Raw genomic sequence first — 13,279 nt, 5'->3', positions numbered from 1 at the left:
TCATCTGAATTCGAGCTTGCACAATCATTTGTGTAGAGGGTGAAAAAAACAGGAGATATACACAGTCTTGTGGTGCACCAGTGTTGGTTGTCAGTTTACTCGATACAGCCCCGTTAACTTTCACGTACTGCTGTCTGTCCACAAGAAAGTTTTAGATCCACTTGATGAGGTATGAATTAACGCCAATGTCTAACAGTTTCTGTATCATGATATGTGGCTGGATGGTGTTGAACGCAGATGAAAAGTCAACGAAGAGGATCCTGATGTTTGACTTACGTGTCTCTAGATGTTTATAGACATTATTAAGGAGTGACAGTGTGGCATCAACAACTCCTCTCGCTGACTTGTAGGCGAACTGAAGCGGGTCCAGTATGTCGGCAACTTCCTGTCGGAGATGTCTCAACAAGATGCGTTCCAGCGACTTCATTGCTATAGATGTGAGAACAACTGGCCTGTAGTCGTTGAGTTCTTTAGGTTGTGTCGTTTTAGGAACTGGTACAATTTCTGATGTTTTCCAAACCGAAGGAATAACGTGTGTATTCACTGAGAATTGAAATAATCTAGTGAATCTGCATTCTTAATCCAAATCACTACCGCAGTGTACATTGTCTTGTCAGCCACCCTGTACCACTCTGTCACTGTCATTAATTATATGCCATTTATTGCCTTATTGGTCATCCCCCTTGGCCTTGGTGCTGTTTCTCTATCTGTCCATTGTTGAATCGTCGCCTGTCCATGGTTGTCAAAATCTGTATATATGCCCACATCTAGGAGTCCGGTATTCCGACTGTCTGTGTAGGGACGACCGCGAGCAGGATAATGCCGCTCGTAGGAAACGCCCTGGGGTTGAGTAGGAAATCCGCTGACCTCATTTATGTCTGAGTCGGCAAGCCAGCTCATTTCTGTCTTGTATACTTGTTTGCCATGTCTTGTGGAAGAAGAAAAGAAGTTTGAACTCAACTATGCCTTCGTCTTCGTCAACGCACACTTCCTCCTAATTATGGGCTAGTTCCCCAGATCACACATCTACGCGTTGATAGTTACAAATACATGATGTTCTTGTTTTAAACAAGTCATTTACTAAGGCAACAGTGAGCCAATCAATCAAAGTATAGTCGGCTATTCTATTGGACGTTAGCTAACCCCTGTTCTGTTTTGTTGTTTGTTAACTCAACACCCAGCAATCTTTCATGCTGTAAATAATCGAGACAGAACCAATACTTCAGTGACTGACATCATGAGCGTCAATGACATATGTCAACCAAGTCAACGAGCCTGACCGCCCGACCTTGTTAGTCACCTTTTACAGCAAGCTTGGATCGCTGAAGACCTTTCGTAACCCGGATGTCCACGGATCACGGAGAAGAAAACCTGTTTCAGGTCCGCGGCACTGTCGCGCAGTTGTGACTTAAGTTTAGTTTAAGTGGTAATTGAAACATGACCGTAATAAAAACGAAAGCTAAATGACAGACTAGATAATGAAATCCAAAGCAGGCCATCAGCTGCAGAAAACCATATCAACAACGTTACATACGAATATACAACAATATTTGTACAGGACAAAGAGAGGATGTAACATCGTCATTCATGAAAATGAAAACACAGATACACTGGCGAAATATCAAGTCCTGTGGGACACGCGTACAGCTTGTTCAGCTTGACCTGATCAAGTGAATACTAATGCATTGCGTGACCGTGTCACAACTGGTTCGGTCTATTATTGTGAAGGGGTGCGCCTTTGTCAGTTGATTGTCAACATCTCCGAACAGCCGAGACAAGGTTGCTGACATCTCAGTGACGAGAAGTCGTCAGCAATGTCCTAACTTTCTTTAAGAAAGAAGCTACAGATGGTTTAATGTTTCCGATTCGGGCTTTTAGGCGACTACTGGGACAGAAATATTGCAGTTGAACATGAAAAGTGATAATTGACCTGGGTGTAGAGTGTGACAGCGAGAGTGAATCGGATTGTGAAAGTTACAGACGTGTGTACGTTGTAAAGTTAGTAAACCAAAATAGATAGCACATGACTGTTCAATTAAAACATGAAATGATTGTTTTTTCAGACATGTTGTTTTCCGGGATAAGTTCTGTAACGAATCCATGTATGCATGTTTCGCACGAACGCAACATTAATAACATTTTCTGCTGCCCTATTTAATGAAGTTAACTCGACCTGCCGTTTGTGCCATTTCACCTCCCGGGTCATGCATATGCAGACTAGCTCAGGTCAAGCTGAACAAGCTGTACAATCGACTGATGGCTATACCAAAACCAACCCGTGAAGATCCCGGTTAGAATGGGTTTTCAGGAACCCATGCTTGTCGTAGTAGGTGACTAACGGGATCGGGTGATCAGGCTCGCTGACATGGTTGACACATGTCATCGTATCCCAATTGCGTAGATCGATGCTCATGCTGTTGATCACTGGATTGTCTGGTCCAGACTCGATTATTTACAAACTGCCGCCATATAGATAAAATATAACGAAACGCACTGACTATATACTTAAAATATATCCAATCAACCTTCTCTTAGTATCTAAAACTGTTCACTACCCCAGTCTGAAATATAGCCTTTGTAAACACGATAAGCTTATAGAGGTTATTCACTGGCCTTGTTTAAAGAACGGAGGGTATATTGTGTATCCGTCCAGTAGGAGTTATCACTGCCCAAACCATGACCGACCCCCCGCCAAATGGGTTGTACGTGGCTACAGTTGCATCTGTGATTCGCTCTCGACGATAAATCCTCTGCCGACCATCATGGAAGGACAAATTGTATGTGCTTTCATCTGTGAACAGCATACGGGGCCACTGACGTTGAATTCAGCGGCCATTATGTCTACGCCATCTCAAACGACACCGAGTCCGGCCGCCCTTAAACGGTCCTGGATATCTTTACATGGTTAACATTGAAGTGTTCTGTCTGAAGATCTGCTGCGTTAAGGAATCCGTTACGTAACGCAATGTTAATCATGTGCCTATCTATCATCTCGGACTGTTGTGACTCTGGGGCGACCTGGTCGACGTGCATATTCCACGGACCCATTGGCTAGAAATGTCTGCCACAGTTTACCAATAGCACTCGGACTCGCATTAAGCTGACAGCAACCTGCCACTGAGTTTGACCAGATTCCAAAAGGCCTATAGCCTGACCCTTTCAGCAAGTGTCAAAAAACGTCTCATTCTAAGCTGCAATTTCAAACAGGTACCTGAGCAGTGAACGACATTGAAAAAGCATCAATGCGTGTTTATTGTACTCCACTTTCCATGGATAGAGCGACTTGCACGTGCAAATCATTGATATTTCGTGGCACGTGGATTTCCATATTGACAGTTTGAATAAAAAATGTGCCGTTTGTAACAGAATGTGGCGTACGTTAAAAAACGTTATAACAACATTTCAACGGCCTGTTGTGTTTTTCCATACTGTTTGGAAAGTTCAGTAAAACATTCAGTGGTATATATTTCAAACAGAAACAAAGATTTTTCAACTTTTAAAAAATAGTGTTACCAATAGCTTGACCCTTCACTAATATAAGACAGCATAAATGCATAATTATATATGTTCAAGTTATTATGTATATGCTTGTGATTCCAGTGCTTGCATTTATACCTAGCTGTGCATGTGTCTGTTTTATGTATATGCGTATGTGAATGTTCACTTAATCAATCGATATTTATTTTCAAAACCATATTCTTTGTGGCATTGTGTTCTTGTAATATTTTGTAAGGTTGACAGTTGCAACTAGGACTGCACGGTATTACCGGTATACCGGTATATCGCAATACGCTTTTCAAACGATACATATGGCAATATTTTTTCTGAGAACCGGTATATTCGGCAAAGAACATATATGAGGTGTTTGTGACTATCTTTATGGTTTAGATTAAAATCTACACACTTTCACTCACAACAAATGTTTTCCTTCATTATTCAATGACAAAACGTATTGCAATACAATAAATTGTATAAAAAAAGAAAATAGATTAACTGACTATGCAACTTAATTTTAAGATGGCTGTTATCAGAACCATAACATATATGTTTGGGGACTTATGATGTTGAAAATAAGATTGGCATGCACACTTAGTGTTACTCACTGTCAAACACTGAAGTTCCCAATATATCGCAATACGTATCGCAACACGGGTACCTGAATCGCAATATATTGCAATACAATTATTTGCCAATGGACAGCCCTAGTTGTAACTCCTTACTCTTAGGCCACCATTGTTATTTCTCGAAATCACCCTAATATCGTTCCACATGATTACATGATTACATATATCGGAGCACAAGGCAAATAACCCAAGTCATGTAATCATGTGGAACGATATTAGGGTGATTTCGAGAAATAACAATGACTGGCGTCGGAGAAAACTACAGGAAGCTGTCGAGATAAGGAGACATAAACCAGCAATGAATCGTGATCAAGGTGTATACCTGCCAAGTGCATGGGACCTCTTGATTAACTTTTGATGAACTTTTGATGAACTTTAGATACAAGAAAAAACGAGTCTACTATTCTTTTTGGAAAGCCTGCTATCAAGGAACCTTTGTGTTATTAGCAGTTGTTGTGTATTAGCATGAATTTCATCATTATGTAATTAACTCTTCAAACTCACTTATACAGTACTCTCCCTGGTGTACTGTGATGTCACTTGCATTGTGACGTCATAACTCAGTTATGACGTCATAGTGACGACGTCATAGTCCTAACTGCCAGTTCACCTGATGAAGGGACCTGGGTGCCGTTCCACGAACCGATCTTAACTAAGATCAATCTTAGCAAGTTACGCCAATTTTACAATCGTCTTAGGTAAAAGTTACACCCGTTCCACTAACCGATCTTAGGCCGATCGTAGCCGGTCCCGATCTTACGATACGATCCAAGCTTAGATGGAGACTCTTTCGTTAGAGAGATAGAGGAATGCGAGGCACGCGTTATCTCCCTTTGCATAGTCTAGCAAATGATAGAAAGTAGTTTACGAACCAACTGAGTGAGTGAGTGAGTTTAGATTTACGCCGCACTCAGCAATAGTCCAGCTATATGGCGGCCGTCTGTAAATAATCTAGCTAAGATGCATAGCCTTCACTAACATGAGCGTTCATGTTAGTGAACGGTATGTATCTTAGCTATGATTAATCGAGTCTGGACCAGACAATCCAGCGATCAGCAGCATGCGCATCGATCTGGGCAGTTGGGAACTGATGACATGTGTCAACCAAGTCAGCGAGGCTGACCAACCGATCCCGTTAGTGGCCTCTTACGACAGGCATGGGTTGTTGAAGTTCAATATTCTAACACGGTCCTTCATGGGTATTTTTCCAACCAAGTGTAAACGTGGAGAAAAACCTAGAGCAAAATATTAGGGTAGTGAGCACCTTGGTTTCAGGTGCAAGTGCGTGAGAACGCTGGGTATCAAGCATAATATAATAATAATAAATGCATATTTATAGTGCGCCTATTCCACATCCTTGGGCATGCTCAAAGCGCTGTGTACAGATAGATTTACACGAGAATATTTACAGCCGAGATTATAAGTAATATACTGAGAACAGGTTTTAAGTCTGACTTTAAAATGTCAATTGTGTCAGAGCTTTTAATATGTGCCTGAACCTTGTCAATCAGAATAAACAAGGCGTGACGAGGCTATAACGTATGTAGAATCTGCCAGTGGTCTTGAATAACACGCGGCCTGTCTTTAGAATCCCCCGCCAAATAAGCGCACGGGAAATCAAACATATTTGTATCTTTTTGCTTCAGAACATTGATCACTTCATGACCCGTCCCTATTCTTAACCATGACGTTGCAATATTGTTGTACAAATGTGTTACACTATCTCGCTCGGTTGTGTTCCCATGACGACAGTGGTCAGACTGGCCTGACATTTGTAAGGCTTCAGTGCAGTGTTTGTTTACATCACAGAAATATACAAATTCATTTCATGGGGGATTTTAGGGGACGCTCACGGTGAAATGCTCGCTCTTATTTTTCACATAGAATAGGAAAGCCACCATTTTGATTTCTCTACGATTGATTTTAGCTATCCTAAGTTGGTCATGAGCAACTTAGACTTTGAATCTTAGCTTTACGATTGACTTAGGTAACATTGGTTAGTGGAACGGTATGCCGATCGTAACGTCACGCTAAGATTGGGACTTTAGGGGTTTACGATTGGCATAGGGCTAAGATCGGTTAGTGGAACGGCACCCTGGAATGGTCTCGAAACGTTGTGAGAGAAATTAAAAAAGAACTTTAATCCATAAAAATATCTTGGACATCATTAACATAGATACACCGTGTTAATCCCATTTCTGGTAAATCTCTATTACTCCTACATGCCGTTCAAAGACTCATTTTGGGTGTCACCCTTGACAATATCACGGCGGGGGACGCCAGGAATGGGCTTCACATATAGTACCCATGTGGGGAATCGAACCCGGGTCGTCGGCGTGACGAACGAAGATTTTAACCATTAGGCTACCCCACCGCCCTCACCCGCTGTGATTTGCTGGAATGTTAATGAAAGCGACGTAAAACATGCTCACTCGCAAACTCTTACAGTATTACAGTTTATTTAAACGTCCAGAAAATAGTACACGGCGTTAATGTTTCAAAATCTATACTATACATGTCATTTTAGTAACAATAAACCACTAATATAGGAAGGATATTAGAAGCATATGTCATATGACAGGGTTGTAATATACGATGACGTTACAGGCGCTGATATGCCGATGACGTTACAGGCACTGATATAACGACAACGTTACAAGTACTGATATACCAACAACGTTACAAGCACTGATGTAGATACGTTACAAACACTGAGATAACGGTGACGTTACAAGCACTGATATAGCGACGACGTTAGAAGTTACCGATATAGATACGACGTTACAAACACTGAGATAACCACTACGTTACAAGCACTGATATAATGGTAACGTTACAAGTACTGGTATAGCGATGACGTTACAAGTAATGATATAATGGTGACGTTACAAGTACTGATATAATGGTGACGTTACAAGTACTGGTATAGCGATGACGTTAAAAGCACTGATATAGCGACGACGTTACACGTACTGATATAGCGACGACGTTACAAGTAGTGGCATAGCGACGACGTTAGAAGTAACTGATATAGATATGACGTTAAAAACACTGAGATAGCGACGACGTTACAAGCACTGATATAACGGTGACGTTGCAAGCACTGAGATAGCGACGACGTTACAAACACTGATATAATGGTGACGTTGCAAGCACTGATATAATGGTGACGTTACAAGCACTGATATGGCTATGACGTTACAAGCACTGATATTATGGTGACGTTACAACACTGATATAATGGTGATGTTACATGCACTGGTATAATGGTGACGTTACATCCACTGATATAATGGTGACGCTACAAGCACTGATATAATGGTGATGTTATATGCACTGATATAATGGTGACGTTACAAGCACTGATATAATGGTGATGTTACAAGCACTGATATAATGGTGACGTTACAAGCACTGATATAATGGTGACGTTACAAGCACTGATATAATGATGACGTTACAAGCACTGATATAATGGTGACGCTACAAGCACTGATATAATTGTGACGCTACAAGCACTGATATAATGGTGACCCTACAAGCACTGATATAATGGTGACGTTACAAGCACTGATATAATGGTGACGTTACAAGCATTCATACAACGGTGACGTTACAAGCACTGATATAATGGTGACGTTACAAGCACTGATATAGCTATGACGTTACAAGCACTGATATAACTGTGACGTTACAAGCACAGATATAATGGTGACGTTACAAGCACTGATATAATGGTGATGTTATATGCACTGATATAACGGTGACGTTACAAGCACTGATATAATGGTGATGTTACATGCACTGATATAACTGCGACGTTACAAACATTCATACAACGGTGACGTTACAAGCACTGATATGATGGTGATGTTACATGCACTGATATAATGGTGACGTTAGAAGCACTGATATAATGGTGACGTTAGAAGCACTGATATAATGGTGACGTTACAAGCACTGATATAATGGTGACGTTACAAGCACTGATATAATGGTGACGTTACAAGCATTCATACAACGGTGACGTTACAAGCACTGATATAGCTATGGCGTTACAAGCACTGATATGTTGGTGACGTACATGCACTGATATAATGGTGACGTTACAAGCACTGATATAATGGTGACGTTACAAGCACTGATATAGCTATGACGTTACAAGCACTGATATGACGGTGATGTTACAAGCACTGATATGACGGTGACGTTATAAGCACTGATATAACAGTATCATCATAAGCACTGACATAACGGTGTCGTTACAAGCAGCGATATAGCGGTGACGTTACAAGCACTGATACAACTAGCACTGAGATAACAAGAACATTATAGGCATTGAGATATCAGGAACAAAACAAGCACTGATGTCAGAGAAGCATTGCAAGCATTGTTATAACATTGACATTACAAGCGCTGATACAACCATGATAACGCAAGCGTTTTTCTACACTAATGGCATTCCTGGCACTGTTATAATAATATCATTACAAGCACTGATACTTGTCACTTCATTGGCATCAGTAGAGTTGACTTCAACATCCAGTTTATGATGTGCATTGTACAAATGCTGAATACGTCACGAGGACATTATAATCAGTTATTTAATGTACTGACACAATGTATGACTTTGTTTATTATGTTATAAATACCAAATATGATACATAGATATTAATGGACATACCGAGCATACACGCGTTCATCTAATGCATTGGCAATGTATGTTTTGTTATATGATAAATACCAAAGACGTTTTAAACTGAATATATATTAATTAAGAAATACACTTCGCTCTACCACCATGTATAGTGTAATAAAACATACTTTTGCCCTGAACTATTATAGTTCAACGTTTAACGTTATAATAGTTCAGGGCGAAAGTGTGTTTTATTACACTATACATGGTGGTAGGGCGAAGTGTATTTCTTTTCTAAGATGCCAAATTTAATACTTTCAAAAGATAATTACGATTAATTTAAGGCAGAAAACAAACGACGGTGTCGGTGACCTAAATTAAGAATCCTCGCACAGGGCTAACTGGCGCGCTGTTCTATTGATGTGTCTGCCCCCTACGTTAAGACGAACGTTACCAGAAAAAAACAAATGATAACAGCTTGATGACGGTTTACGTTCGGATTAAATATCTTCTCTGAATTATTTTAATTACATCTGTCATTAACGTAAACCATATGGGGCAATATGAACGTTGCATTTCTACTACCAGCGTAAGTTTAGATCAGTACATCCAGAGGAAGTTGAGTAGTCAAGCGACATTCCACGAATGCATTGTGGGAATGTAAACATTACGAACGTTACCTTGTCGCTGAAAACTTGTGAGTCGAAATGACACATTTTAACCGTCGTGAAACATAAACGTAATGTTTCCACCAGTGATGTTAGCTGCGTGAAGCAACAGCAAACCAAGAAACTGGATGCAACGGTGTAGTTTACTGTAGGAGGCCGTACGAGGCGATGACAACTGACATGCATCGTGACGTCGCTTACATTGTGACGTAATGTAAAATGGTTCGATTACGAGGGGGCACACTAGAATGGCGAAGTGACGGGATAACGTCATTCAATTGTTACGTCATCAAAAAACTATACCTTTATTGTCTGATAATGTATTTTTTTTTCGATTGTTCTAACCGCTAGGCATCTTAGAATGCATATAACAAGCTTAAGGCTTTTACAAGCACTGATCTAATGCATTGACGCAATGCTTACTGATCGTATAAGTACCAAATACGTTTTAAACAACACAGATATCAACGGATATAACGAGGATATCACGCGTACTGTTATATATACTGTATTAACACAATTTACATAGTTGACATTGTCCTTGGCAAAAAATATTCCGCAAGAAATGGCCTCTGGCCTCCAATATTACACTGTATATGATAACGGAATGATGATACTTACTGCTGGGCAATTAATGCACCACTACACAATACAAACGTTAGTCAATGTCCCGCAAATTTCACGCACGGAGAACAAGCAATACATATTTGAAAGTTGTACGAATGCCACATTACAGGACACGTAAACGCAACACCAAAAACATTTTTCATTAAATACATCCAAATAATTATACATGTACTCACTCTTAAGATTTGTTGAAAACTTCAATTATGAAAAGTACAGCTTCACTTCAGATGTGTTTAGCTGGCTTGAAATAATCATAAACTTAGTTACGTACGGACTGTCTTATAATTTCATGGATTTCGGCCTGGCGGAGTCTTCCCAGATATTCCCGACAGAAAATACTCATAATGGCTTCTCGGAACGGCCGGTAGGTGACGCTGTATATGAAAACATTCCATAGACTGTTAGAAAAAAACCCAACCATCCCTACTTGAAGCAGCCACTGGGGTATAGCGTCCTTGTTAAACACAATATTCCAGAAGACACACATAATGATAGGGATATAAGACAGACCCATCACCATCATTCTTAGAGTGACCATGTGAGGGAACTTAACACCTTGGCGCAGACCCCCCTCGGGGAATATGAGACGTCCGCGTCTTAGTTTCCTGAACATCCCCACCGATAGGACCATCAGTGCACACAAGAGAATGAAGGGAGAGATGGAGGCAATGACCGCTGGGAGAGTGTTAAAGTCCGTCACACACACCGCTACGATGGGGTTGTAGTAATAGTCCCTGTCTGGGAAGGCTATAACTGCCATTCTGCACAGCGATATGACGACTGACACCACGAAGACGACATACAACTTCTTGCTAGTGACAATACGTACATATGCCAGAGGCTTGTTCACGGCGATATAGCGGTCTACAACGGCTATTGCAATATTCAGTGCATTCTGTCCGGCGAGGATTATAAACAACATGGCCACCATTCCGATACAGGAATCAGAGTATGCAAATGAATCAAGAAAGGCTGAAGGCATGGCAAATATGAAAAAGTGCAGTCCCATAAGAAAGTCACAACAGGCCATGAAGTTCAGAATGAGCAGAGTCGGTAGGTGAAGGTGACGGATCTTTGTCAAGACGAATACGATGATGCCGTTGGTTATCATCACCAACATTGACAGAAGCAGATAAACCACTGCAAGCGGTGTGTTGACACTTGACGAAATTTGAGTTACATTTGCCGTGGTCCTGTCATATCCCACAGTGGTCATGTCGGACGTTGAAGATTCCGTCGACATCTCGTCTGTCTGAAGCAGCACTACTTTTATTCGAAAGCCTATTCTAATCTACCGACACATATGTTTTATGTTTCCGGGGAAAGCCTGGCATGACAGGCAATTATTTTCCCATGGTTTCTTGCGTGCGTTCCACAATCAGTCATGTCAGTCTGCCAATGAAAAACGACGTCAGTTAGCACATGTAACTAAGGCAACAGATGTTAACACGTCTTAAAACAACTCGTGACATCGAATTCGTTAAGAAATAAATGGGTTTATCGTGTAATGTTTCAAACATTTCGCTTTCAATCAAAGAAAATGATAGACATTTAGATGCTGTTAGATGCACCTTCATCATTATAAGATCAGCTCCCCGTTCAGCGAAACATTTTCTGAGCTATAAATCACTTGTTCTTTACACTAGTTACGTCATTATTCGTAGCACTGGTCTATAAGTAGAACTGGTTTCACGTTTCATTGAGTCATGAATCGAAAACCCGATGAGCACACTATGAATCGGCGTAGAGGATATTTACAAAGTTTGCGTGTCGGTCTTTCGATTCAAAATTTTGATTAACCGAACACAATACACAGTCAATCCTTATAAATAGAATGGACACGAAAATATGAAATAAAAAATAGTTCATCAAGAACGATCGTATAAATTACAGTAGACAAAAATTACGAAACTGACAAACATGGAAGGCAAAGGAATACGTGTTGTGGAGTGACGTCATCAGGTGACTGTTAAACTTAATCACATAACTAAACACGCGTACTAATTCAGTAGCCAGTCAGTGGATCTAGCATCAAAAACAAAGTTCACAGGTCATTTCTTTGATTGGCATTCAAGAAGTTGAGGAGATGAAGAATGAGGACCAGTTTTATGGGGTGATCGGAAAAAAGTAACAGGGAAAAAAGATACGGAAAAAAGTAACAGATTTTGCTAGGAAAAAAAGTAACAGGAAAACAAGAAACACTTTTTCAGTAGTTTGTTTTTAATTTATTAACAAAGTATAACAAAACAATTACAAGCACATTTTTGAATCCATAAACAATGTTCTCAGTTCTCAGTTCTAACTTAATGTAGGTGAGAAGGACAATCGAGGAAATTGCTCAGTGGAGTGAGTGAGTGAGTTTAGTTTTACGCCACACTCAGCAATATTCCAGCTATATGGCGGTGGTCTGTACATAATCGAGTCTAGACCAGACAATCCAGTGATCAACAGGATGAGCATCGATCTGCGCAATAGAGAACCGATGACATGTGTCAACCAAGCCAGCGAGCCTGACCACCCAAACCCGTTATTGGCATGAGTATAATAAGATGACATGTAATAATATGAATAACATGAGAAACATCTTGCAGAATAACTATGATATAATAGAGATACAAACATACATCATCAGCAAGTCATTATACATTTACAACCTGGAAAGTGCATCAGCACAAACATTGCCTTTAATGTGCCTAATCACAAGATTGAACCCTTGCAAGGTTAAACTCCACCTCATAAGTCTTTGATTCTTGTTCTTCATTTTGTGAAGAAAAGTCAAGGGATGGTGATCAGTAAACACTTCAATTGGAGAAGTAGTGGTACCTAGGTACACTTCAAAATGCTGCAACGCTAGCAACAGACCTAATGTTTCTTTCTCAATGGTAAAATAATTTCTTTGATGCTTGTCAAACTTCTTGGAAAAATAACAAACTGGGTGATCAATTCCTGAATCCTCCTCTTGAATCAGGACCACACCTGCACCTACATCACTTGCATCAATTTGTAACTTAAATGCTTTCTCAAACTTTGGTGCCCGCAATACTGGAGAATTCATGAATATGGCTTTGACTTTTTCAAATGTAGTCTGCTAACTGCTATCCCACTGGAAGTTTACCTTTTCCCTCAAAGGTTGGTAAGTAGTGATACAACATCTGTGAAATTTTGACAAAACTTTCTATAATAGCCTGCCATACCCAAGAATCTCATGAGTTCTCTCTTAGACT

The 13,279-nt window shown here is 40.3% G+C and overlaps 1 protein-coding gene across 1 annotated transcript in view; it reads right to left on the bottom strand.

The window, feature by feature from the left end:
- LOC124274208 (trace amine-associated receptor 1-like) overlaps positions 1 to 11,298 on the bottom strand; it is a 19,219-nt gene extending 7,921 nt beyond the window's left edge. The window contains exon 1 of the mRNA XM_046709514.1: positions 10,566 to 11,298. Coding sequence (XP_046565470.1) covers positions 10,566 to 11,298 — 733 coding nt within the window. The remainder of the gene's footprint in view (positions 1 to 10,565) is intronic.
- Positions 11,299 to 13,279: the final 1,981 nt, after the last annotated feature.

The sequence above is a fragment of the Haliotis rubra genome, unplaced genomic scaffold (assembly GCF_003918875.1).
Source record: "Haliotis rubra isolate DU_JTF1 unplaced genomic scaffold, ASM391887v1 Scf189, whole genome shotgun sequence".
NCBI lineage: Eukaryota > Metazoa > Mollusca > Gastropoda > Lepetellida > Haliotidae > Haliotis > Haliotis rubra.
Note: the sequence above shows the minus strand (reverse complement) of the source record. Positions and strands in the feature narration are given on the sequence as shown.